At 37.5% G+C, this 26,555-nt stretch overlaps 1 protein-coding gene and 1 non-coding gene across 5 annotated transcripts in view; both read left to right on the top strand.

The window, feature by feature from the left end:
- Positions 1–26,555, top strand: part of DENND5B (DENN domain containing 5B) — a 200,935-nt gene that overhangs the window by 133,932 nt on the left and 40,448 nt on the right. For 2 of the 4 annotated variants that reach the window (XM_045072862.1, XM_045072863.1), the window contains 6 exons: positions 4,190–4,340; positions 12,699–12,792; positions 13,615–13,725; positions 16,834–16,965; positions 18,879–19,031; positions 20,125–20,203. In XM_045072862.1, the coding sequence (XP_044928797.1) occupies positions 4,190–4,340; positions 12,699–12,792; positions 13,615–13,725; positions 16,834–16,965; positions 18,879–19,031; positions 20,125–20,203 (720 nt within the window). The remainder of the gene's footprint in view (positions 1–4,189; positions 4,341–12,698; positions 12,793–13,614; positions 13,726–16,833; positions 16,966–18,878; positions 19,032–20,124; positions 20,204–26,555) is intronic. The other 2 variants (XM_004755712.3, XM_013057844.2) reach the window with 1 other exon arrangement.
- On the top strand, positions 18,671–18,743 carry TRNAK-UUU. The gene has a single exon. It is a non-coding gene; the product is annotated as a tRNA-Lys (tRNA).

Below are 26,555 nucleotides of genomic sequence, written 5' to 3'. Positions count from 1 at the left end.
ATGGCTAATCCTTTATACTGTATCAGGTGCTTTCTGTAGTTTTGTTTCCATGAGTTAATATCCATTCCATTCTTATGTGACATTCCTCTGATCTTAGAAAAAACAGTGGTACCTAGATGGCTTAGATAGGCATCTTGATTTCAGCTAGGTCATGATCTTAGGTTCTTGAGATTGAGCCTCGTGTCTGGCTCCATGCTGGGCGTGGAGATTCTTTCTCTCAAGATTCTTTCTCTCTCCCTCTGCTCTTTACACTCCAAAAAAGAAAAAAGAAGGAAAGAAGGGGGGAGAAGCAGTAACAAATTGAATGAAATATAATCATAAGGTTGCTGTGAATTTTGTCTTATTCTCTTTTATTGCCTTAATTGAAAAAATAAAAATTTTTCTTGCTGCTTATGTTGCCTTTTTACTTCTCACTTCTTTTCTCTTCATTAAAGGAAAGATAAGTATTAATTTAAAGTAATAAATCTGAGACGTTGCCTAATTTACTTGACAGTATATTTGCTTTTTAGTGGTGCCATTAATTTTTAATAGTTTTACTTACTGAAATTAAATCTCTAGATTCCTGTACTCAAATTAGAGTTTTTCCCTTAGAGGATCATGAGTCTTGACCAGTCTTGTCGGGCAGTAATATATATAGTTCATTAAATAAATAATCATATTAATAGCCAGTATTTACCAAGTACTTACTATGTGCCAAATATCGTATCACATGTTTTACATGCATTTTGCATTTTATCTTAACAATGGGAGAGAATAGGCACATTTACTTTCTGTCTTATTTGTGTCCTCATTTTACAGTTGAGAAAGCTGAGAGGTTAGGTAACATGCTATGATTGCATAGCTAGGGATTGATGGAGCATGATTTGAACTTAGATTTGACCAATTCTAGCACCTGGAGCCTTAATACCACATTAAACATTAAATTAAATGTATTTAGTAAAGAAACATTTGAAGTAGGATGCCTGGGTGGCTCAGTCGGTTAAGTGTCTGCCTTCAGCTCAGATCATAATGCCAGGGTCCTGGAATCGAGGCCCACATTGGGCTCCTTGCTCAGCAGGGAGCCTGCTTCTCCCTCTGCCTGCCGCTCCCCCTGCTTGTGCTCTAACAAGTAATTTAATAAATAAGATCTTTTTAAAAAAATGTGAAGTGTACCAATCCACCCAATTTTATATGTTTATACCTTGTTACTAACACTTTCTTTGCCAGAAAAACTGATACCCATCACCTGAGTGCCACCCCCCCCCTTTTTTTTTTTTTTTCAATTTTTTTCACCTTTCTAATACAGAAGCTATTTGAGCAAGTTTTCCTCTGGAGGGAAAAAGAGGCAGGAAAGAATTTCTTGCTCTGTTTCCATGCTTGCATTTCTCACTTTATTTAAATAGATCAGTCACAGGAGTGGTGATGCTGTAGTTATAACATATTCAAGGAAAGAAATATGTAAATGATGTCTTTATATAGTCTTAAAAGGTCTCTTTGATAACTCACTGAAACATCATACTGTTGTATTCCCACATACGAGGGTAGATCTTGGAGCCCCTTCGGAAGTGGCAGTTACCTCTGTGTTTCTGGAAAGTGAGGAAGTGGAATGAATGAAATTGTCTATGCCTATCCAGAGAATAGTATGACTTTCAGTGCTTTAATAGCCATGTGAATAAGATAATGCTTTGTTAAGAAAATTTCAGTCCTCCCTTCCTAACAACTTTTTTAATAGAGCTAAGCACTGATTCCTTTATTTGTGTGCTTCCTGAAAATCTTTTCAGTTAAAATAGATTTTGTCAGCCTCTCAAAAAGTTTGACATTCCCACTCTCATCACAGAAATTATATAATACTCTTGAAAATATACCATTATAGATTTAACATATGAAAATGAGATTAAGCTAAAGCTTAGTCTCCCAGGAACCTAATTTATCAAAGACTTTTTTTTTTTTAAGTAAAAGGCAGCTGGCTGTAACTGTGTCTATCCCCCATAAATGGTGCAGTTATTTCTTTCATTAGGTAAAATTATCCTCTTCCCACCCACCCCCCACAACAAAAACTATAGAGATTGGCATTTTGTTGTTTTGTATAGATTTTTATTGTTTTTTGTCCTTTGTTATTTTGCTTTTATTTTTGTTTTGCCTCTAACTAAAAAGAATTTTGATTTGCAGGTGAACTCTTTAGGCAGAGGCTATCTGCTGTTGATACTGTGGCACCAGAACCTCATGATTTCTGTGCAGAAAGACAAGTTGATAGTAATGCAGAGTTTTTCTTTTTTTCTTACCAATCACATAAAATGAGTATTGGCACAAACCCTTGAAAATCTAACAGGCCCATGACCTCTCAAAGCAGGCATTTAATAATTTCTAAATGTTCAGTGTTCACTGGTGGTATAATTACTGAAAAGTAACATTGCACTATGCTCCCTATGGCAATCTTCAGTATAAACCCCAGAGTAACTTATTTTGAATCATGCTTTTTGTTTTTAAAAAGCTTCCTGACTAAAGAAGAATAATTCAATATCAGATGGATTTCTCTGTCATTTTAAATCCAGCAGAAAAAACTGAAGCTACTTTTTTCCCCCTTTCATAAAAACAGAAGCATTCATTGGCAGAGATGGAATTTTGTAGTATTTCATGGAACATAAAATTGGCAGGGGCTTCAGACCATTCCGTGCCATGAATCTAAGCTTTATTTTGCCTGAACCATCTGTTAATTGTTTTATAAATATTAGGAAGCACGGAGACTATGGGTAGGGTTGTGGAAAGCCAGAGGGCATCATTGAAAATTAAATACCATTTTACATTAAAACATGGCATTCTTTCACCCAATATAGACCATATGGACTATGTTTTAAGAGAAGTTGCAAGTTACACATTAAAAATAAAATGAAATTGAAGAAGTTTTTTAATAAATTCATGTGAATTATAAAGGAAAAAGTAGGGAAGTTTGAAGTAGGTAGCTAATATTGTGAAGTTTAAGCCATAGAGGGTAATAGTGGCACCTGCAAAAACATCCCTTAATGCTGTCATCAAGCACAAGGAACTGGCTTAGGTGAAGCATGAATCACACAGAAGATGGTATTAAGCATGTTCATTTGACAGGTGTGGAATATGTCATGGACGGACCCCTCCCCACTCAAAAAGAAAGTTTTTAAGACTATGTATAGGGAATAACCAGCAGCACTCAATCTGCTGATATTGAAGTGGGCAAAATAAACTGGTTCCATGAAATACTTATAAAAATACCTCTTTACTTCTTTTAAATCCCAAGATTAGCAGTTCCCAGAGTGTGTTCTGTTTATGACACCACAACAATTACTGCTTGTTCTCTCCTTTTAGTAATCTGTAGGCAAAGGATTAAAAACCTAGTCTTGCTTCATGAATATATTTTCTCTTAAAAACTCAATTCATAAAAACATTTAAGATCAGATTTTTCTACTACAGAAATAGTTTGCTCTTTCTTGGGTCTTTGAGATATCCTCTTAACTTTAAATGGTTTGAAATAGAAATGTAAGTAGTTCTTATCTTTTAACTTCAGCCTAATTTATTCTTCAAAAGTCAGTTTCTTATCCTCTGGACATTTTCTAAATGCCTGCTTATTTTACAGTTCTCTGCATTACCCCTCTTGATCTAATAAACACTCCTAAATGACTCCTACTAATGAGAATGTGACTGTTGCTAAAAATGAAGTAATAAACTTTAACCATTTCTTATGTTTACAAATGGAGAACTATGGATATTTCATGGGTCTTTGTACAAAGAAGTAAAGTAATATAAGGCTACTCTTCTTGCTTTTCCTTCCCTGTCTTCCAGTTCAAGGCCAACATTTTGTTTGCCATCATTTTCTTAAATGTACTTAGAACCATATTTTCATTAAGAAAATATTTTTCTTAAATATTTACCATTGAAATATTGATGTATTAAAATACTGAATATCCCACTGAAAGGAAACTTGTTTCAATCTATAGATTTTTAACCCTGCTGCCCAGCTTTTGACAGAGGCAGCATATAACATGAAAATTAGTCATCTAATAGTCACTTAAAATTAGTCTTTTTATACTTAACATTACAGTGATTTCTCAAGAGCTTTTATAAAAATCTATTTTAGAATGTCAGAAAGAATGAATTCCTTGGTGCATGACTGGAGGAAGCATTGTTTTAAGGTTTAGCCAATGAAATGCCTCTAATTTGTTATAAATTTAATTTATAGCCCAATCAATTGAGCAGCGACTAATGAAAATGGATCACACTGCAATCCACCCACATCTGCTTGATATGAAAATTGGTCAAGGCAAATATGAGCAAGGGTTCTTTCCAAAGTTACAGTCTGATGTCTTGGCAACAGGACCAACTAATAACAAGTAAGCAAGCACTTTCTTCACTTGAGCAATGGGTTGAAGGGATAAGTGAAGGGTGCAGTGCTGTGCAGCTCTAATGGGGCATTTTAATCATTAAATACCTTATCAGTCTGATCACTTTCTTCAAAGGCCAAATCAGTTCATTTGGAATATGAGTATTTGACTTTTAATTCCATCATGTAAAAAATCCAAAGACTAGAGGTTTTTTTCCTTTTTAATGTAATGTACACTTGGGGGTAGTTTCACTTTAAATGACTATTTAAATATAATGCTAATATTGTCTAATAGAATTTTAAAAATTGTATTTTCACTGCCTGTATTAGTTTCCTAGGACTGCTATACAAAGTACTACAAATTTGGTGGCTTTTAAAACAACAGAAATTTGGGGCGCCTGGGTGGCTCAGTGGGTTAAAAGCCTCTGCCTTCGACTCAAGTCATGATCCCAGGATCCTGGGGTCAAACCCTGCATCAGGCTCTCTGCTCAGCAGGGAGCCTGCTTCCTCCTCTCTCTCTGCCTCCCTCTCTGTCTACTTGCGATCTCTGTCAAATAAATAAATAAAATCTTAAAAAAAAAAAAGCAAAAAACAAATTTATTCTTTCACAATTCTGGAAGCTGGAAGTCCAAAATTGAGATGTTGGCCGGGCCATTCTCCCTCCAAGACCTCTAAAGGAGGAGCCTTACTTGCTTCTTCAACTTGTGCTGTCCTCGGGATTCCTTGACTTCTAGTAGTGCTAATTCCAGTCTCTGTCTCTGTCTTCATATCCCTCCATATCTGAGACCAAATTTCCTTTTTCTTACGATGACACCAGTCCTACTGGCTTAGGGCCCACCCTAGTGACCTCATCTTAACTTGATTACATGTGCAAAGACCCTGTTACCAAATAAGGTAACATTCATAGGTATTGAGTTTAAGACTTCATATCATGGAGGGGAGAGTGTGTGAGGAAAGGACACATTTCAACCCATAACACCACTTTTGTACTTTTTAAGTATCAAGTTCAAAAATTACAAAACAATCAAAAATAAAGATAAATCCTATCATTCTTTATGGTAGATGATTCCATTCAGAAAATATCTGAATATGATTAGAATTGAAAAGAGTCCTTAAAAAAAAAAAGAGTTCTTTGGGTTTAAGGGAATTCTTGATTTTGAGTGAATACAGTGTTTTATTAATGAGGAATAAAAGAGGATTTTACAAGAAAGGATACGAAGGTATTAAAGGGAAACACAGTTAAGCTGCAAAGAAAGAGCTTAAAATCGGAAAGCAATAATTGTGGAATTTAGTTCATGCTTAACCGCTAACCAGGAACCTTGGACAGGTTGGAATCATTTTCCCCCTTTCTCACCTGAAAATATTCTTTTAATATTCTACAATACCTATCACCTTACAAAAGTGGCTCAGAGGTGGAAAGGAAAAAGCCAGGCTATGGCAAAGAAGCCTGAAGTAAAAGACTGGGTACACAAGATGAAAGTGGCATTGAGGTACCTGAATTTTCAGAAAGTAACTAGAGAATCAGTGAGGGGAATAAAAAGGAGGTAGAATGATGTCTTGATCTAAAAGGCCCATATTAAAGGGCGCCTGGGTGGCTCAGTGGGTTAAGCCGCTGCCTTCGGCTCAGGTCATGATCTCAAGGTCCTGGGATCGAGTCCCGCATCGGGCTCTCTGCTCAGCAGGGAGCCTGCTTCCCTCTCTCTCTCTGCCTGCCTCTCCATCTACTTGTGATTTCTCTCTGTCAAATAAATAAATAAAATCTTTAAAAAAAAAAGGCCCATATTAAATAAGTAATGGAAAGGTTCTCGAAAGATGGTTTAAAAGTATGGTGTTTCTATTTTCTAGATGAACTGCTAAACCTGCAAATTTTTGGTACTTGCCTCCTTATTTCCTAAGGTGTTTGTCAGGTGTTTTCCTGTTAGTCAGGGAAAAGGAAAACATAGTAAGTTATCTATATAATAAGTGATGGTAAGAGTTGGTTTAATTTGATAAACACTGTTCTGAGGTAGGTAGTGTGGTATTTGGAGTTTCTTGGGGGTACATGTATGTGTGGCAGTATTTGTGTATTCTTGTGTTTGTACTGCTAATACCCTATTTTTAATAACCTGAAAGGAATGAACCCCTTACCATTTTCCAGCTGAAGGTGATCCTTTAAATGTTTCTTAAATGTGTTAGAATAATTGATTTGTTTAATTCCAAATGTGAGAAAGCTTTTGTGATACCAAACACATCAAAAGGGAGTAAGTGGTGTATATGGATTAAGGAAAACAGTTACAGTACCATTTACATTGCTGCTGCTTTTCCTTTCAGAGTCTAATATTTATCATCATAAATATATACCCCTTAACAGATGTCAGTCAGAAAACTTAGAAATTGGGGCACCTGGGTGGCTCAGTCATTAAGCATCTGCCTTACGCTTACTTAGGTCATGATCTCAGCATTGTGGGATCAGAGCCCTGCATCCGGCTCCCTGCTCAGCGGGAGGCCTGCTTCTCCCTCTCCCAACCCCCCTGCTTCTGTTCCCTCTCTCGCTGTCTCTCTCTCTGTGTCAAATACATATTATTTAAAAAAAAAAAAAAAAAACACTTAGAAATTTTCATCAGTGCATCAAAGTAATTATTCTTTCCTTTTTTCTGCTTCCAAATATACATTTCCTGCCAATGGGGGCTTTTCCACGCCAACAGGAGGATGGTTATAGAGTTGATCTGCTGATAATAATAACTAATATTAAGCTGGTTCTATACTGGTTTCTCTGCTGACTTCTCTGAGTACATTAGCTCCTTTTACAAACCTGTCCCTATATATAAAACCTATATTGTTTTACCCATTTTATAAATGAAGTTCAGAGAGATTCAGCAACTTGCTCCAAGATCACTAAAATAGCTAGGAAGTGTTGAAACTAAGATTTGAACCTAATTCTGCTGATTCGGAGGCTCAAGCTCTTTTAAGTGTTAAACCATGTATACATACCATCTGGCCCAGTTGCTTCAAAACGGGTGACAGATGCCTTTTGTTACTTTTGGAGTTGGAAACTGTGTTTGGTAGCCCCCAAGAAATTTTGAATGACCTAAAATATTGAACATAAATGTGTACTATGGGAAAGAGAGGTAAGTACCAAAAATTTTGTAATACATAGTTCCACAAGTGATCTGAAAGAAATACACATTTAAGCCACCTTTCAAGAACCATAATATGACTTACTCAGTTTGGGCCATTTAGGTCAAAAGGCATAATTCTAATTCTTTTTTATTGCCTTCATTGATCTCTTAAGTGCTTTCTGAAAATTCAGGGCTCAATGCCACTTCCGTTCTGTGTATTCAATGTAACAAGATCTTCCCCAATGAGAGAGCCCTCACATACCTCACTTTCTGCCTTAAACTGGACTCTCTTAAAAGGGTGGCCCCCAAGAAGATAGAACAATTCTCTTGAGAAGCAAGAGATTTGTAGGCAACATCTTCCCAGCGAAGAACTACATGAAGCCGTAGTTGAGGTCAAATAGCCTAACCCTGAAGACAGTGGCATTATTATGTGTTGGTAGGAGTCTGTCTGAGCCTGGGTTACTGGCAAAGGTAGCAGTGGAACTCAGGTCTCCATACTCCAGGTACCGTGTTCATGATTTCTCATTCATAAAGCCCAGAGGTCTGGAAAATTTTCAGTCAGTATCCGTTTACATATTTGGAAAAGGAGTGCTATAAATTACATCAGTGGAGCTTACGACTCTCGAAGAGATGTTGAACATTATGGGGTTCAAACTTTCCAGGTGATGGTACTGGATATAATGTTCCGTTTTTCAAAAATGAGAATTTTCCATCAGAATAGACTAATCATCAGTTCACTTATTTTTCCTGCGTTTGTAAAATACCCTAATTGTTTGAATTATTTCATATTAGTATTTAAATAGTTTTTATTTCCTTTTAATAGCATTAGATTACTCATTCGTTCATTTGGCAAAAATTTATGGAACCCTGACTGTATGTGAGGCAGTGTCCTATTCAGTGGGAGTTTAGCAGTGAACAAAACAACAAAAATCCCTGCTTTTAAGGAGGAGGAAACAAACTTAGTATGTAAAATAAATAACTTAATAGTGATAAGATTTGTGAAGAAAAATGAAGCAGAAAGGGGAAGTAGGAGCATTAAGGAGGGAAGATTTCAACTTTAAATTTTACTGCCTTGTTTTCTTGCTTTTAATCTTGTATATAACCCCAAGGTCTCTCATTTTTAGACTGAGACCCAAGTATTACATTTTCAGGTAGATTTTAGTCTGAAAGAAAAAAGAACTAAGAACTCATTGCACAATAAGGAAATGTATAACCATGCTTCTGCAAATGGCTGATCAACTGTTAGAATTTCATATGCTGCTTACAAAGCCAAAGCAAATAAGTAGTCATTTGTATTTTAACAAATGTGATCATCTTTGATAAAAATAGAAATTTTGATAAAAATGAGATTTAATAATGAAAAGAAAAATTAATTCCTTAACAACACCAGGAATGTGTAGACTTCATAGTAACTTTCTTTTTTTTTAATTCTTTTTTATTCATAGTAATTATCTTAAGCAGATGATCATATCCCTGTTTTGAAAATAAAATAAGGCATTTTGTCCCACAGCATGTATAGTGAGATGCTAAGTGTATCATGTAAGTTAGTATTTATCCTTTCCTTTACCTAAAGCCTTTTCCACTTTTGCCTGCCAAGGGAATTGTTCTGCCATTTGTATTCTACTCCTTTTCTTTACTCATTATAATAAGTTCATTAGCTGGTATTTCCTATTTTTACTATTTATTTGAACTCCCCTGTCCAGTAACCCTAATTTACTGTCTCTCACTGACCTTTTTTGCTACATAGCTATTTCTAAGGCCTCCAGGTCTTTGTACATTTTATTTGTTACTTATATTTCCCCTTTGTTTATTATATGAATTTATCAGCTGGTATTTATAATCGGCTTCAAAGTTGTTTAAAAAAGAATTCATTAAAAATAAAAAAAAAAAAAGAATTCATGACACTGTTGAAGATGGTAAGATAGACTTCATTTAAGGGGGGCCATGTAGGGACCATTGCAGTGAGCAAGATTGAAGTCTATTCCATACACAATGTGGGTAAGTAGCAATTTATAATCAAGTAGCAGAGTGGAGAGAAAATTACTAAGAGGAAACATCAGAGTTAAGGGGGATGATTTTGACTAAACCAACCTAATAAGATTCTTACTGAAGATAGGCCTGGGTGATAAAGGGTAATAGATGTTGTAGAAGCTGATTAGATATGAAGAACGATCATATGTGGAGGTTGGTGGGGTGGGGTGAGGGGGTGGTTCCCCCTGAACTGACTTAGCAAGGTTCTTGTTAAAAGTGGATTTTATAAGGAAGTGCACAGATGGACCTGGGAGAAGGTTCAGGAGCCTAACTAGAGTTCGATCAAGCAAAGAATCTCTGCCTGTGTCCTAATAGGCTTTTTTCTGGATCTTCTTTCTCAGTCACCCTAGTTTTCTTTGTATCTATTTTACAGTCTTACTTTGATCCTTTACTGTTGGGAAAGTTCCAGGGATTCTGTTTCAAAGATCTATCACTAGGACTTTGTACTTTTTGTCCCAATATAAGCCTATTTTTCTTAACTATTTTAAGAGGGACCACCTTTCTTGCTATTATTTTTATCATAATTATTCAGTGTTCCTTTAAGTACCAGACTGAAATGAGATGATTCAGAAACTTGAAACCAAAGGCATGCATAAATTATTTTAAGCAACAAAAGAACCCACATTCTCATTTCAAGCTTTTTGTGAATTACTTACTTTATTAAATAAAAAATTAAAAATAATGAACTGGCAGTAATACAGTATGACTTTTTCTGAGTGGCAAAAGCATAAATTCATTTTTTAAGTTGTATATAGCTCTATGCTGGCAAGGATGTATTCAAGAATGGATATTCTTAGAAAAGTGTGATGAATACATAGTCATGGGGATAATAAGTCAAGATTTGAAAATTTTTTTGAAATAATTTGATATAAAATAATATATGCTCATTAGAAAATTTAGAATATTTGAAAGTGTTAGGGTAGATTTTGAAACACTCATAATACCATCACCATGAGATGCTAACATTTGCTGTTAGACCTTCCATTGCATGGATCCTAGTGTTCATGTCCACACTTTTTTAAAACAAAATTAATATGTTATTTATACAGTGTTTATCTTGTTTTGTCATTCATTAGTGTACCATGAATGTTCTCCCAAATTAATATTCCTAGCAACTTAATTTTTTTTAATGACTGTGTGATATTTCATAATGTAGAGGGCACTCTCTACTCTTGAACATTTAGGTTGTTTTGAGCACATTTACTTGATTCTGAGTAACTATTGGTTGTGAGATCTTCTGCTAACTCAAAAGCGTTTTGGAAATATTATACTTTAAACATGCATATGGAATAGAGATACATCCTAATATCAGGAACATTTCGAAGTCAAAATGTGAGTCTTGGAATAAAGGAAACAATTTGTTATTACATACATGCTGTGAGGAATATTCATAAACTTTAATCTTGGGCCGCATCTCTGATTATTTATTTGGAGTATATTTATAGAAGGGCCAGGTCATGTAAAGACAGCCAGTAAAACAGCTTACAGGGACTCCTGGGTGGCTCAGTCAGTTAAGCATGCACCTGTTGGTTTTGGCTCAGGTCTTGATCTCAGGGTCCTGAGATCGAGCCCCACAATGGGCTCCTTACTCAGCACAGAGTCTGCTTGAAATTCTCTCTTTCCCTCTGCCCATCCCACTTGTGCTCTCTCCCTCTCCTGCTCTAAAGTAAATAAATAAATAAATCTTAAAAAAACAAAAGCAAAAACAAAAACACAGCTGACAGACAAGATACCAGCCCTTCAAGAGTTTATAGTAGAATTTTGTAGAAAATAGAGGTAAGTGCTTAGAATACACTGTGACGGGTAATAAAATTGAGGCGTTTAAGACGGATAGACAGTTTAGGGCGCCTGGGTGGCTCAATGGATTAAGCTGCTGCCTTTGGCTCAGGTCATGATCTCAGGGTCCTGGGATTGAGTCCCGCATCGGGCTCTCTGCTCGGCAGGGAGCCTGCTTCCCTCTCTCTCTGCCTGCCTCTCTGCCTACTTGTGATCTCTGTCTGTTAAATAAATAAATAAAATCTTTAAAAAAAAAAAAAAAGAGGGATAGACAGTTTAGATTTGGAGGAATCAGTGAACACTTTCAGTGTGGCATTGAAGTTATTTGACGAATAGAAGTCAGGGGGAAACTTCATGAAGTTTCAGAAAAACTAAAGATCCAAAGGTAAATAAGTGGAGGCCTTACATGTCATGTTTTCTTTTTTTTTTTTTTTTTTTAAAGATTTTATTTATTTATTTGACAGAGAGAAATCACAAGTAGATGGAGAGGCAGGCAGAGAGAGAGAGAGAGGGAAGCAGGCTCCCTGCCGAGCAGAGAGCCCGACGCGGGACTCGATCCCAGGACCCTGAGATCATGACCCGAGCTGAAGGCAGTGGCTTAACCCACTGAGCCACCCAGGCGCCCCTCATGTTTTCTTTTTAAGAATTTTTTCATAAGAAGAGTGAAGAAAGAAACTTAGTGATAACTGTAGAGTCGAGAGAGACCAGTGTGCTTGTAAGCTGAAGGGAAATACTCAGTTGAGAGAGGAAAAATTGGAGATATAGAAAAAGAGATTATTTAGTGCAGCAGGTTGAAGAAGTCAAGAGAGAATTGGTCAGGGAGTTTCTTCTAGGTGACAGAATTAGTTTTGAGCCATAGCCGATATATTTTATACTTTGGGATTAAAAGAAAGATGAGGAGTCTGTGTGTACATCATGTCAATAGAGAGCAGGAAGAAGAAGTCAAGGGTGGGTTATCAGTTGAGGGGAGGCACTTGAGGATAAAGCAAAAGGTTTGAAATTGTTTTTGAGGGGAGTGGGAGAGAGTTGAAGGGCAGGTAAAGTGATTCATGAGGAGTCATGACAAAAATCAAGAACTAATCCACATAAATAGAATAGAGAAGTAAGAGGGTGGTATTCACCCAGGATTTGGGGCTCTGTTGGACAGTAAAGTGGGAAGGAGAGGAGGAGATAGTGTGTATTTTTTTAACCTCAGTTTTTAAAAAGTATTGATTGTAGTGATGGTTGCATGTCTTAGAATATAATAAAAACCACTAAATTATATGCTTTAAATGGGTGAACTATATGGTATTCAATGTATCACAGTAAACCTTTCTGTATTTAAAGAATTGATTGAAAAATAAGTAGTCTTTTGTTTTAAAGAGTACATTTTTTCTATTTTAAAAATAAGTTACCACATTTTTGTATGTTTGTTTCAGTTTTTGTTTTAACCTGTACCTTCTTGGGTGTGGCTCTTTTTCCAGTCGCTGGGTAAGTAGGAGTGCCACTGCACAGCGCAGGAAAGACCGCCTTCGACAACACTCGGAGCACATTGGATTGGACAACGACCTGAGGGAGGTATGTGAGCGGCCTTCCCAGGATGCCTTATTCGGTCCACAGTTCTCACTGTGCAGGTTCTTCCGCATTCTTTTGCAAAATGTCTCAGTTTTATTTTAATATAGTAATCCTTTTGTACTGACATACAGCAGAAGACACCTCTTTTTTCCCCATTTTTTAAGACACCTAAAACCAGGTTTTAAAACAAAGCTCCCTGTATACCACAAGTAAAAGCTAAGTTTAAGAGAAATTTTTGGTCAGTATGTCTCCTCTAGAGAAAAAAAATATACAAGAAACAGATTTTTTTAAGTTTCCAGTGTAATTGAAACTTAGTATAATTAAAGATGTATTTGTGCTTTATCCTTGGCTTGCTGACACCATTTTTTAAAGTGTTTAGATGGGCTCCTGGGTGGCTCAGTGGGTTAAAGTGTTTAGAAATTATTTTTGAACTAAGATCCTTATGCTTTATTTGTACTACTTGAAAATAAAACCATAATTATACATTTGAATAATTTTAAGTACGTTTTGACTATTGTGATCAAAGAAAAATGCAATCAGAAGATCTGTTAACTATTTTCTAAACTCAGGTGTGTAGAAATAAAGCAGAAAACATCATCCCAAATATATATTACTTTTTTGCTGAAATGTTCATACATTTATGATTTTAAACATTTTCTTTAAAACCGAAGCATAATTTGTCTAGTGCTTTTCTTTGTGCTACCATATTTTTTTCTCTCCCCTTTTGCTGTGACTTTTTCATATGCATGCATGTTTTGCTTGTCTCTTTCTCTCTATCCTTTTCTTTTTTGCTTTTCTGTCATTGGCACTTCTCCATCCTCTTAGCCTTCCGGGGAACTTTTGGTCTGTCAGAACTCCATGGCATTCTGGGAGTGGGATCAGGGTCCACCTCCTCCTGCACGACTTCCTAAAAAATCCTTCTCTGAGTGCTGCCTGGTATGTTCTTTGCCTGAAAGTGCTTTGCAGATGTTCCTGAATCTTGTTTTTGGTGTTCCTTGAGTTAACCACATGCGTGTGTGCACATAGCTTTAGAATGCCTCACTTCACCTTGTGGCGTGAACTGTCAGCCTCTACACTTTGCTCTCTACTTCCTCTTGTGTTTCTTACCTGTTCCTGGTGGTGTGTGCTAGCAGAAGCACTTCTATACTGTTGGCAGGTAAAACTGATCACCTGAATTCCTAACTAGTGGTATTTTGAAAGGTGGGGGCGTGTAGAGGGGCCAGAGATGCAGCATATTGTTGTTCTTCCAAAGGAGAAATATATTAAATGATCAGACTCCCTTTTATTTAACCATTTTGCAGAAATAAATAATTCATTTGAACAGCTTTTCTTTTCTTTTCTTTTCTTGCTGGGTTTTATCTCCATGTTTTAATAAACCCTTCCTGATCTGTTCTGGGGGGGGGGGTTGTTGTTGTTTTGTTTGGGGGGTTTTTTATTGTTTTGGTTTGAAATTTATTTCCTTTGTTCATGGTCTGTATTTTATGTGGTCAGAAAATCAGGTCACCAGTATAGGATCTTAGTTCTAAGAGAAACCTTTGCGGTCATCTTGTCTAACATGACATGAAGTCCGAGAGACTTGCCCAAAGTCAAATGGACACTCAAAGGCAGAGCTGGGCCTGTAGCCCAGGACTGCTGATAGCCAGAATGGTAGGTACTCTTCCCAGTACCCTTGTATATGAGATTACACACAACAGCTACTCACCTGAGGGCAAGAGTAACTTAAGACTCCTGGTTTGTTGTTTTTGGCTATAACAGAAATGAAAAAGAGCATGGTAGAAATCTCAGAAATCTGGGGTCACTTCCTTCTAGTAGTGAAATGGACTTTCTTACAAAAACATTCCCTGTGAAAGGTTTCTCTTTCTTCTCTTTCTTCTCCATTTTTTACCTTAAAATATACCTTTTCCTCCAGCTGCCCCAAAGAAAATTACATTTTTATCATCACTTGTTTACTATAAAGGCAAGTGTTCTATTTTGCAATATACAGAGGCAACATCACTTTTTAATGTGAGGAAGGGGCTCATATCCTTTGTGTGTATGTGCAAAGAATGTTGCTCATCCCATGGCTTCAGCAGAGCTGCTCTCAGGAGTTCACTGTTGGCTAATAATTATATGTAATCTGCTATGTGCTTAGTAAATATGGCCAGTCAGAGCACATTGGATTGTTTTCATTTATAAAATAGAACCATAAACTTTAATAGTGCTTAAATTACTTATCCAGTTATGGACTTAAACGTCTAATTATTCATAGATTTCAGAAAAAAGAGAAATACCAACACCTTTTCCTAGCCTCTTGCCTGTGTTTCTTAGTCTTCTTCTAGCCAGTGTGTTTCTTCCTCAGCTAAATTGGATCCTTACCTCTTCTTGAAATCTGAGTCTTAGTAGTTCTCTCTGCCTTTGCACAAGTCCAAAGGTTGAGGAACTAAGGCAGGGGAGAAATAACCCCTTCAACATTTGAAAGTTAACATTTGTTTTTAATATTTGTACCACCTTAAATGTTAGGAAATGTAGGTGTTACAGTTCTCAAATAGGATCTCTGCCTCATATCTCAAGTTGGTTTTTCTGAAACGTTTCATTCCTTGCTTTTTATTTTTTTGAAAACGAACTTTCAGGATGTTTTGATAGACCTTATGTAATAAGGTAATAAACTTGACTTCCCCAGGTGATAGTTGGCTTTCATTCTCAGTTTTCCTTGTTTATTGGACCCTCTAAAAGAGATTTAAGCAGAAAGAGGTATACATAAATATTATAGAAACTAAATTCTTAAAGCTTTCCTTTTTTAAAAATCTGCCCTTAAAATGATTGCATTGGAAAGGAAACAGATTATTTTGTTTATGTAGCAGCAGGTAAACTGATCAGTTGAATCCCTAATCAGTGGGATTTTTTAGAAATTTGTACAAGATTTAATAGATTATTTTTCTTCCAAAGAGGAAATATTGTAAATGCACAAACTCCCTTTTATATAAAGAATGTAAAGGATTTTATACATTTTTCCTTGTAATATCAAATTCTCTTCCCTTAAGGTAGTAAAGATAGATTTCACGTATGTGCCTGTGGGAGGATGTGCTGGCTCACAATTTCTCTCTCCCCTCAACAAACTGCTAGTTTTACTATATAACTTAGGGTAGTTATTCTCTAACTATGGCCCTGAGACACTTGGGCTCCTTGGAGATTCTGCCCTGTGGTCCTGATGCAAACATAAAGCATCTGGATGAGCATTGCAGGTAGCACAGAAAGAAGAGATATAACAGGTATCCTGTGGTCATCACCTGTGTGATTTATTTTTCCTGGACATTCACTAACTAAAGCTCAAGAGTGGTGGACTGGGTTTCTGAGTTTCTAGGTTTCTCTCTGAGCCATCACTATCTCTGAAAGTAATATAATATTCCCACTTTCTCTCGATTGTGGAACAAGGCAAGGGAGGGAATGTTGCAAACATGTGTTCAGAGAGAGTTCACAGTCTTTCTTGTGAGGTAGGGGGGCGTGTTTTATGCCCATTTTACAAATAAACAAATATGCCTACGTTTATAAAATTAGTTGCAGACAGATTCTAGAGCTCCTGATTTTACTGTTGTGACTTGACTAGAGCAGAGGGTTGGTTCAGAGAGTGTTGTCTAAGAGGCTAGAAGTTTGCTAAGTGTCTTTATCTGTGGGGAGAGGAAGAAATCACTGATCTGAGAATCACTGGGTTCTTGAAGAAACTTTGGTAAACCAGAAACCTAAATTTTTTTCATCCCTATTATGATCCTGACTAATCACAGCCTTGGGTACTCCCAATAAGATTATTAAACTAGGTGAGCTCTATCTTGTTATGAATGTTTTAACCTGACACGATTTCTGTTGCCCTCATTTTCACAGGAATTAACAACGGCGGGAGAGGGCGCGTACAAATGTCCTCTGCCTATTGGTGGCGCTAAAACTTGAATTGCTATTGCATGAGTACATTTACAGCCTTTTCTGCATCTTGTTTTTCCTCACTTTTTTGTGTAATGTTAAGAAAGAAGACTATCTGATGTTTATATATTAAAAATGCTCTTTAATTTTTAGAAATATATGCAAGAGGCACGAAGTTTAGGAAAAAACCTGAGGCAACCCAAATTGTCAGACCTCTCTCCTGCAGTGATTGCACAAACCAACTGCAAATTTGTAGAAGGCTTATTAAAAGAATGTAGAATGAAGGTACGTATTATTCACTGATGTGAGACACTATGCACTCAGCTTCCACTTGGACTGGTAGATATCCTAGAAGAAGACTTTTACTGGGGCATAAAGCTAATGTTCTCTTTACTGAGCTCATGAACTTTCGGTTCTCCAGTACCTACAGAATCAGTGACATGGGAGCCCTGCACAGTTTTTCCTCAACCTTTTCAGCCATTGCTGTCTTCCTCTAAAACATGAACAGATATTAAGCCAGTCAAAAGTTGTAGGGCACTGGCTGGCTGAGTTGGTAGAGCATGCAACTCTTTGGGGATTTTTTGTTTGTTTTGTTTTGTTATTTAGAGAGAGAGAGAGTGTGTGGGGAGGGGCAGAGGGAAAGAATCTTGCAGCAGCCTTCTCACTGAACACAGAGCCCGGTGTGGGACTCAATTTCATGACCCTGAGATCATAACTTAAGCTGAAATCAAGAGTTGGACACTTAACTGACTGAGCCACTCAGGCACCTGGCACATATGACTCTTAATCTCAGGGTCATGTGCTTGAGCCCTATGTTGGATGTGGAGCCTACTTTAAAAAGTGTGCAAGAATGTGGTTGTTTTATATGAAAAGTAACACATTTTTTTGTATAGAACCTTGTCCACCCCCATACATGTATGTATACCCATACAGAAGAAGACCTTGGCTGTATTGTAGGTTTGTATATATTACACACTAGTCTCTTCTTAGATACCATGTTTATCAAAGTAGTAATACAGATTGACAAAATTCAGGACATCATTTTAGCCAGTAATTTCATTCTTTTATTTTATATTTCTTGAGTACCTTCTGTGCATTCAATAAATGCACTATTTTCAGCATCAGCATACAGTGTGGAGTCAGAGAGACAAGGTCCCCCACCAAAGGAACTAGATTCTCTCTCACTTTACATTTTATAAGTACAGCTGAAACTGCTGTAATTACTTACTTGAAACTGATTTCCATTTCCCTTCCATTTTCTGGTGCATACTCATGAGCAGAGACAAGATAAAAGAGGAAAACAGGAAGTAAATAGAGGCCCGTTTCACTCACAATTTAGGGAGTTCTGAAAAAATTTAGAGCTGCCTGTTTGTGTTGTGGTTTTTGCCTAAGTGCAATCAAAACTAACTGCAGATATCTTTTGTATGCCTAGATACAGGGGCAGTGGAGGGTTAGTTGTGGCAGGGTGAGATTCCGATTCTCAGTACATTTTCTGGGTCTGCTGTAATTCCCCAGTGTTACTCAAGTTAGTAAACTGAAAATTGTCAATCATAAGTGTTTACATGGGGATACTTTAAAATGGTGTTGTGGGGAGGCAAAATATAAATAGATAGGTAGATAGATAAAACAGTTTCATAATCTCCCCCTAGTGACCCCTATTTATCTGACAAAATACAAAAGTACATGTGATATTACTGCAGTTAGTTGACCACAGAGATTAAAATGCTTTTCCAAAAGTGATTAAAAGTCTACAATTAGAAGTATATGGGGACACCTGGGTGGCTCAGTGGGTTAAGCCGCTGCCTTCGGCTCGGGTCATGATCGCAGGGTACTGGGATCGAGCCCCGCATCGGGCTCTCTGCTCAGCAGGGAGCCTGCTTCCTTCTCTCTCTCTCTCTGCCTGCCTCTCTGCCTGCTTGTGATCTCTCTCTGTCAAATCAATAAATAAAATCTTTAAAAAAAAAAAAAAAAGAAGTATATGAAGGGAGGTGCCTGGCTGGCTCAGTTGGTAGAGTGTGTGATATTTGATCTTGGGGTTGTGGGTTCAAGCCCCACGTTAGGTATAGAGATTACTTAAAAATAACATCTTCAAAAAAAAAAAAAGTATAATGGAGGGAAGCCTCTGATCTAGTGGTTGAATTGTTGGTCTTTGGCTTCATTGCGGGGATAACACTTGTGACCACACATGATGCTTTCAGACAAAGCGCATGTTGGTGGAGAAGATGGGACACGAAGCAGTGGAACTGGGCCATGGAGAAGCAAACATAACCGGCTTGGAAGAGAACACCTTGATTGCCAGCCTCTGTGACCTACTGGAAAGGATATGGAGCCATGGCTTGCAGATTAAGCAGGTAATAGTCTCAGAAGGCCCTGGTGATGTGGTTGGTTAGGGACCCTGTCAAGAAATATAAGGAGGGGCACCTGGCTGGTTCAGTTGGTTGTGCTTCTGACTTTTCAGCTCAGGTCATGATGTCAGGGTCATGAATTCAAGCCCTGTGTTGGACTCCATGCTCAGTATGGGGTCTGCTTGAGTTTCTCTCTCCTTCTCCTGCCCCTCTAGCCCATCTATCTGTCTGTCTGTCTCTCTCAAATAAATAAATAAATCTTTAAAAGAAAGAAGGAAATGAACAAGGAGAAAAAGATAAAAATTAAAGGATATGTTCCTTTGTCACAGGATGACTAGAAATGCACCACAGGCTTTTTAATTCCAGAAAAAGAAAATAAAACCCATGATTAAGAGGTGGTTTGGTGCTCTTTCCTGGTAAACAGGAAAGGATAAAACAGCACATTTACTGCAGAGGGTATATCCCGTTGAGTCCATTAAGTGTCTGCTTTTGTTGCTGTCCACAAAAAAAATCTGTTAGCCAAAATTAACAGTTCTTTGCCATTTTAATTTATGTAGTTATTCAGTGTGGAAAAAAATCAAATGGGTTCTTTGCTTTTGTCCCTCTTACGTCCTATTCTGATTTTTTTTTTTCCTCTTGTGTGCATGTTCTTTCTTCCTCCCCTTTCCTCTTTCTTCTTTGGCTCCAGTGTTCTTCTCCCCTCACTGCCATTCCATACATCCAAGCATATTTTGCCTATAGATGTACCCAAATACATTATGTGCTGCTAGAGTCTTTTAATTCTGTGGTTATTAGTGTGGCCAGTGTAGACAGTCCTAATTATATACAACTAAGTAACAGCCCAACTGAAGTCAGAAATCTCCATGCCTGTACTTCTGGCCTTTTGTTCTGCTGCCCTTCCCCAGGCTATAGCTTATCTTTTCAGTGAGGCAAAGGATGACTCATTTCACATGGAGTGAGTTGCTCCGGATATTACACAGCTAAGAATGGATGATCTCCAAACTTCAGAATGACCATTTTGATGTGAATGGTTTTGATGAGAAATTTTTTTCATTATTGCTTATAAAATGAAAAACTTTTTTATACCTTGTTATTTCAGGGGAAGTCAGCTTTGTGGTCACATTTAATTCAGTTTCAGGACAGAGAAGAGAAGCAAGAGCACCTTGCAGAATCTCCAGGTGAGAGTTTGTTAGATTATTTCTACAGAACTGGCAGCATTAGACCACGTGAAGAAACAGTACCATGTTTTGTCTTTAAATCTCTCTCAGGCTGAAATTTACCCACCTTGCCAGTAATGGGATAAAGTAGAAGAAGCAAAATAAATTACTAGCTGTGAGATGTGAGAAAAGTCACTCGACCTTTCTGACTCTCAGCTTCCTCATCCATAAGACAGGGAAAATCACGTTAAGCTATGTAAAACTATAATGTTGACTAAGTAAGATAACATGTGGAAACACCTAATGAATTGTAAAGGATCATACAAGTATACCTTAACTCTTGCCAGTGTTAGAGTGTAGTGTATACTGGGGTTTTTTCCTTAAAGAAGTTTTACAACCATCATTAATAATATGTATATATGTCTCAAAAGTCTTCAGGAGTCAGATTTCTTCAGTTTCTAGCAAAACATCGCATAATAGAAGTGTTATTATACTTCAGCTCATTAGAGTTATGTGGGGTTCCTAGATGTTCTGCCTTCCATATATTTTTCTTTATATAAAATAACCATCTATTTCACAAAAAGTAGTAGTAATGGTGGAAAGCTAATAGATAAAAAATGTTTTATACTGAATCAGCAATTTGGGAACCTTTTCTAAAATTATGGATAATTTTAGACATTCAGAAATGTAAAAAAAAATAATACTTAAAAGCCAATCACCAGCTTAAGAAAGCATTGCAAATATGATTGAAGCATAGCTTATTTCCATTCCCCTCATTGCACTACTACCCTAAATGTGGTGTTGATTGTTGGAAACCTAGTTTTTAAAGGTATTTACTGAGACAGCTAGGAATATGAACTTGATACTGCATTAACGTGAAATTCCACTAAACAGAATGTCAAAGTTCTGATGTCCCAAGATATAACTACATTTGTAAAAATTGAAATCAAGTTTAAAAGCATTTTGTAGTAACCAACTCCTTTGCCCCTTTTTCTGTTGAGAAAAGTAAAAATGCATTGGTGTATGCCCTGAAACCATCTCTAACACTTAGCTGTGTTCATAGAAAATTTAGCTCTTCAGATCATAAGACCATAACCCAGATAGCTTACCCTAATTAGAAAAAATAAATTTCTGGGAAGAATAGCTATTTGCAGGGATGAAACATTGGAAAACCAAGCCTACTTAAGTAAGGCAGGGAGATGGAAGTATTTGGCTCTTTCACCAAAGATGGCATGCAGAATGTCCAGCTGTTAAGGCGAGCAGCTGCCAGGCAACACCAGCAGCTTCATGGCTCTGGCTGGTCAAATGTTGGGTGGTTGAGGTGGCTACCAGAAACTCAGCTGTTAGCAGTTCCCTTTTATTAGTCAGTAGAGGGATCAGCAAAACTCTGAAGTCAAGGCTAAGAAGTATCAAATATGTCAAAGCTTCATGCAGTCACTTATTTGTGCTGCACTATCAAGTGTTGATGAAGGGCTAGTGAGAATACAGTAAACACATGAAGTATGAACAACAGGCTGAATATTTTACTGATCCTAAGTAGGATTAATGTAAGCCATGTAGCTTTTGTAATCAAATTTACTGACTGTTAGGAAGAGTGGGTTTTATTATAAATATTACCCTAACACTTCTGATTATTCAGCCCACAAAGTTAGGATTTTTTAAATATGACAGTATGAAATATAAAAACATTAGCTTAAAAATAAAATACTTCATTATTGAGAAGCAGTGTGTCTAATTATATAGAAATTAGCAGTTTATTGATTTTTCTGCTTTTAAATCTGGGTGGGGTTTTTTTTTCCCCCAAAAATACTTATGTTTACCAACTGTTAAGCATCCTAATTAATGGTAATAAACAGTCTGTATTTTCATATCAAGGAGAGATGCTCTGTGTGCTTAGGTTTGGACACTGCTGTTACTAACATTGAGCCAGGATGAGATTTGGGGATAGATCATTATTCTTCCTTCTGAAGCAACACAAAACAGGAGTCAGAGATATTCTAAGGGTTGTAGAAGAAAGGAAAAAGTCTGTCTTAACAAGATGACCATAGCGGGTAGATTACCTTAATTTCTTTTAATGGACTTTATTTTTTAGAACAGTTTTAGGTTCGTGGCAAGATTGAGCAGACAGTACTGAGATTTCCCATATACTTCCCCATATATGCGTAGCCTCCCTCATATCAAAGTGGTGTACCAAAGTGGTACGTTTCTTATAGTTGATAACATTGACACATCATCACCCAGAGCCCATAGTTTTCATTAGGGTTCACTCTTGGTATTGTACCTTCTGTGGATTTAAACAAATGTATAGTAGTGTGGATTCACCATTATAGTATCAGTGTAGTTTTGCCACCGTAATAATACTCTCTGTGCTCTACTTATTTATCCATGTCTTTCCCCTAATCATTGGCAACCACTGGCCTTTTTATTCTCTCTGTAGTTTTGCTATTTCCAGAATGCCGTATAGTTAAGAATCATGCAGTATGTAGCCTTTTCAGATTGGCTTCACTTAGTAACAGATTATTTCACTTAGTAACACAGATTTAAGTTTCCTCCATATCTTTCAGACTGTCTTAATTTTGACCAAGTCACTGCATCTAGAAGTTCACAGTCCTATGGCAGGGACAAGATCTCAGAATGCAGTTGATCCTAGAAAGAAGACTGTTCTTGACATATTACCCAGAAGTTTCTGCCTTAAAAGTGTTGGCCACTTAGACATAGGTGGTGTTCTTAAACCTTGCATCTTTGGACAAGGTTCCACTAAACTTTAAATGGATTTTTAAGTCAGTTGGCAGGGAGTGGAGTAGGATGCCAGAGAGGGTGGAAAACTGTTTTAAAATGTTATTCTGGGTCTAGCCCAAGAATTTGAGATATTCTTCAATTATCTTCATCAAAATTTTTCTATTTTAGAGGGGTGCCTGGCTGGCTCAGTCAATTAAGCATCTCCCTTCGACTCAGGTCATGATCTCAGGGTCGTGGAATTGAGATCCTAGTCTAGCAGACTCCCTGTTCAGTGGGGAGTGTGCATCTCCCTCTGGAACACCCCCCCCCCACATTGGCTCACTTGCATACTCTTTCTCTCTCTCAAATAAATTTTTTTTTTCTGTTGGGGTGCCTAGCATTTAGAGTGTGCAGCTCTTGATCTCAGGATCCTGAGTTCAAACCCCACATTGGACGTAGAACTCACTTTACAAAAAGTTTTTCTTTACTTACCAACCTATAGACTATAGATGATTCTATAAAAACAATACATACAGTGTCTGTGCTCTGCAAACTTGCTGCCTCTGTAGCAGCTTTGATTCACGCAGACACACAAAAAGAATTCCTGTGGCTAAATATTAAATCCACAAGTGTTTATACTGAAGGAGAAAGTGGTCTATTACATTTAAGTTTGTTTAAATGAGAAGTAGGAATATATGTATACATTTAACTAGTGTATAGATTTCTCTTCTGGAGTAGGCTTCATATAAATTTCTCTTCTGGAGTAGACTTCATGGAAACCTTAGAATTTAGATCTCTAAGTGAAATGTATGGCTTCCCTCATTTCAACTTCTATGGGCTCACAGACTTCTGAATTGTTCCCTCCAGAGTCACTAATAAATTACTGTATTGGTTTCCAGGGGCTGCCATAATAAAGTACCATAAACTGGGTGGCTTACACAACAGAAATTTATTGTCTCACAGTTCCAGAGGCTAGAAGTCTAAAATCAAGGTGTCAGCAAGGGTGGTCTCTTCTGAGGCTTGTGAAGGAGAATCTGTCCCATGCTCCCCTTCTAGCTTCTGGTCATCTCAGAAATTCCTTGGCCCTTAAATGTCATATTCCAAGTATCCTTACATCATCTTTTCTCTACTTGTGTCTTTGTGTCTACATTTCCCTTTTATAAGGTCATCTACCACTCACACTGGATTAAGGCACACCCTAATGACCTCATCTTAACTTGATCATCTGCAGAGACCCTATTTCCGAATAAGATGGAACTTCTCTGTCTTCTCGAGGGACATAATTCAAACCATAATATAACTACTATTGACTACTTCCCATGTCACCCTCCAACTTTCTGGTTAGCAGATTATTCACTAATCTCTTTCTCCGGCCCTAGTTCCTACACATCCATTTGTGATATCCAGTGCGATGTCAAACTCACCAAATTTGAAAACAAACTAACTATCTCAGTACCTCTCCCTCTGTCCCTCTTAGGCTTTCTGCTTCTCTCCACATTATTTAATGGCATCAGTACTCTTCTCTCAATCAAGCTTCAAAGCCAGAAAGTCATTTGTAATATAACAGAAAGCCCAGTGGACATGACATCAGAACATTCTGTCCCTTTTGATGAACTTGTACAACTGGGCGGGTTTCTTGACCTCTTTGAGGTTTGGCATCTTCATTTGCAACATTGAGATGAACAGATCCAAAGGAAAGTAATAATTCAATGAGATAATTTTTATTAAATCATTTCACATTCATACTTAATTGTTTTTGACTCTTGAGTCTTGCTCACTTTCTATATCAAGTCATTAAGTTCTGGGGTTTTTTTCCACTGCATATTTCTCCTCTTTGTTCTCCCTGGCTGCCATGGTCTTAGTTCATCCATAAGCTGGCCTGAAATAACTTCTAGCTCATCTCCCCTTATTTCTCTAGTTAACTAATTTCTTTAGTTAACTAACTAAAAAAGCACTCAGGAGCATAGCATTCTTTTCAGAATCCTTCCTGCCATCCTAGGAGTACTGCAGATTTCTAATTTGTCATTTAAGGCTCGGCCATCTGGCCCTGAATAATCTTATCTTCCTCCATGAGTGTTTGTTGAGCACATATGTAGTGTGTGGTCTCCACCAGGCCCTGTAGGTATTCCTTCCCGCCCCCCCCCCCGTAGGTATTCTAAGAAAAGGATATGACTGAGCTTCAAGAGACATGCAGTTTAATAGTAACAGAAATGTTAAATTATGCTAAGGTTATATTATGTGTTCAGTTTCACAGGTCCTATTAGAGGGAACAACATCTAACAGTGTACCTTGGGAAGGGAGAATATTTAGGAAAGATTGCACAAAGAGGCAAAACTAAAGCTAAGTTTCATTTTATTTTATTTATTGACAACTTACTTGGAGCCAGGCAATATTCTTAAGTGCTTTGCATCTGTTTGAATAAGGTAGGTATTGCTATTGACCCCAGTTTGCAGATGAGAAAACAGACTCTGGAGAGGTTAAATTACTCACCCAAAGTTGTTGAGCTGTTAAGTTCTCTTTAGGGTTTGAGAAAGCCATGTTCTTAACTATTAAGCTAAAGTGCTCTCTATCTAAAATGGCTAAATAGGCTGTAAACAAGGAGAAAGATACAGAAGTGTTAAAAGGATGAGCTAAAGACTTCAACCAATCACATGGAGACGTAAAAAGTATATCATATGGGGGAGCCTAAGTGGCTCAGGTGGTTAAGGGGCTGCCTTCAGCTCAGACCTGGGATCAAGTTACCCATCATAGGACTCCTTGCTCAGCAGGGAGCCTGCTTCTCCCTGTCTGCCTGCCTCTTTGGCAAGTAAATAAATAAAATATTTTTAAAAAGGTTTTTAAAGAAGTACATCATATGTTTAAGAAACATTGATCAGCAAAGAGTGGAGAAAATAGGGTTCCAAAATAGAATGCCCGGAAGATGCTTGGGCCTGTGAGTGCTCTTACTGTGGGTGCTGCTGCTCTTTAAATGACAGGCCCCTCTTTTATTAAGCCTCTTGCCTGCTCTCAGCTTCCAGAGGCAAGATTGCTTCTTCTAGTCATGTCTCCCTCTAGCCACATTGCTGATTATGGTTTCAGTTCCTTTCACCTGCCTCATGATTTTTTTTTTCTCTTTTCCACCTATTTCTTACCACTGATGTGGCCCTCTTTTATGCTATCTAGTCATCTGGTAGAAGTGTTCTCTACTATTTCACTTTCTCCTCAGAAAGAGAGGTGTGCTTTCAATAACAAGATACTTCAATGGTGAGAGTCTCAGACAGGAAGACTAACATAGCACATTTTCCACAAGCCACTGAACAGTTTCCTTGGTGTCTGTTACCTCCTGGATACCAAGATAATCAAGATAAAGCCGTGTTTTTGGTGACCCATTGAAAACTCCATGGCCTATTTATCACCCACCTGGTGTGGAAGGCTGTCAAAAGAACTGCCTCTTGGTTGGCTTGGCCACAGTCTCTTTGTCCTGGCAGCCCTATCAGTGCTCATTCATACCTGCTAAGTATCAGCCCAGCCACTTTCACCGGTACCGAAACACAGGAAACATGTAGATCCTAAGACCCCAGAATGTTCAGTGCCAGCTTCATATACCTGTGTTTTTCGGCACTGGACCATAGCTTCTCCAAAGCTGAATGGATCTAAAAACTGAGAAAATGTATGC

Source organism: Mustela putorius, unplaced genomic scaffold (assembly GCF_011764305.1).
Source record: "Mustela putorius furo isolate JIRA1106 unplaced genomic scaffold, ASM1176430v1.1 tig00537227_pilon_pilon_pilon, whole genome shotgun sequence".
In the NCBI taxonomy this organism is placed as follows: Eukaryota; Metazoa; Chordata; class Mammalia; order Carnivora; family Mustelidae; genus Mustela; species Mustela putorius.
Note: the sequence above shows the minus strand (reverse complement) of the source record. Positions and strands in the feature narration are given on the sequence as shown.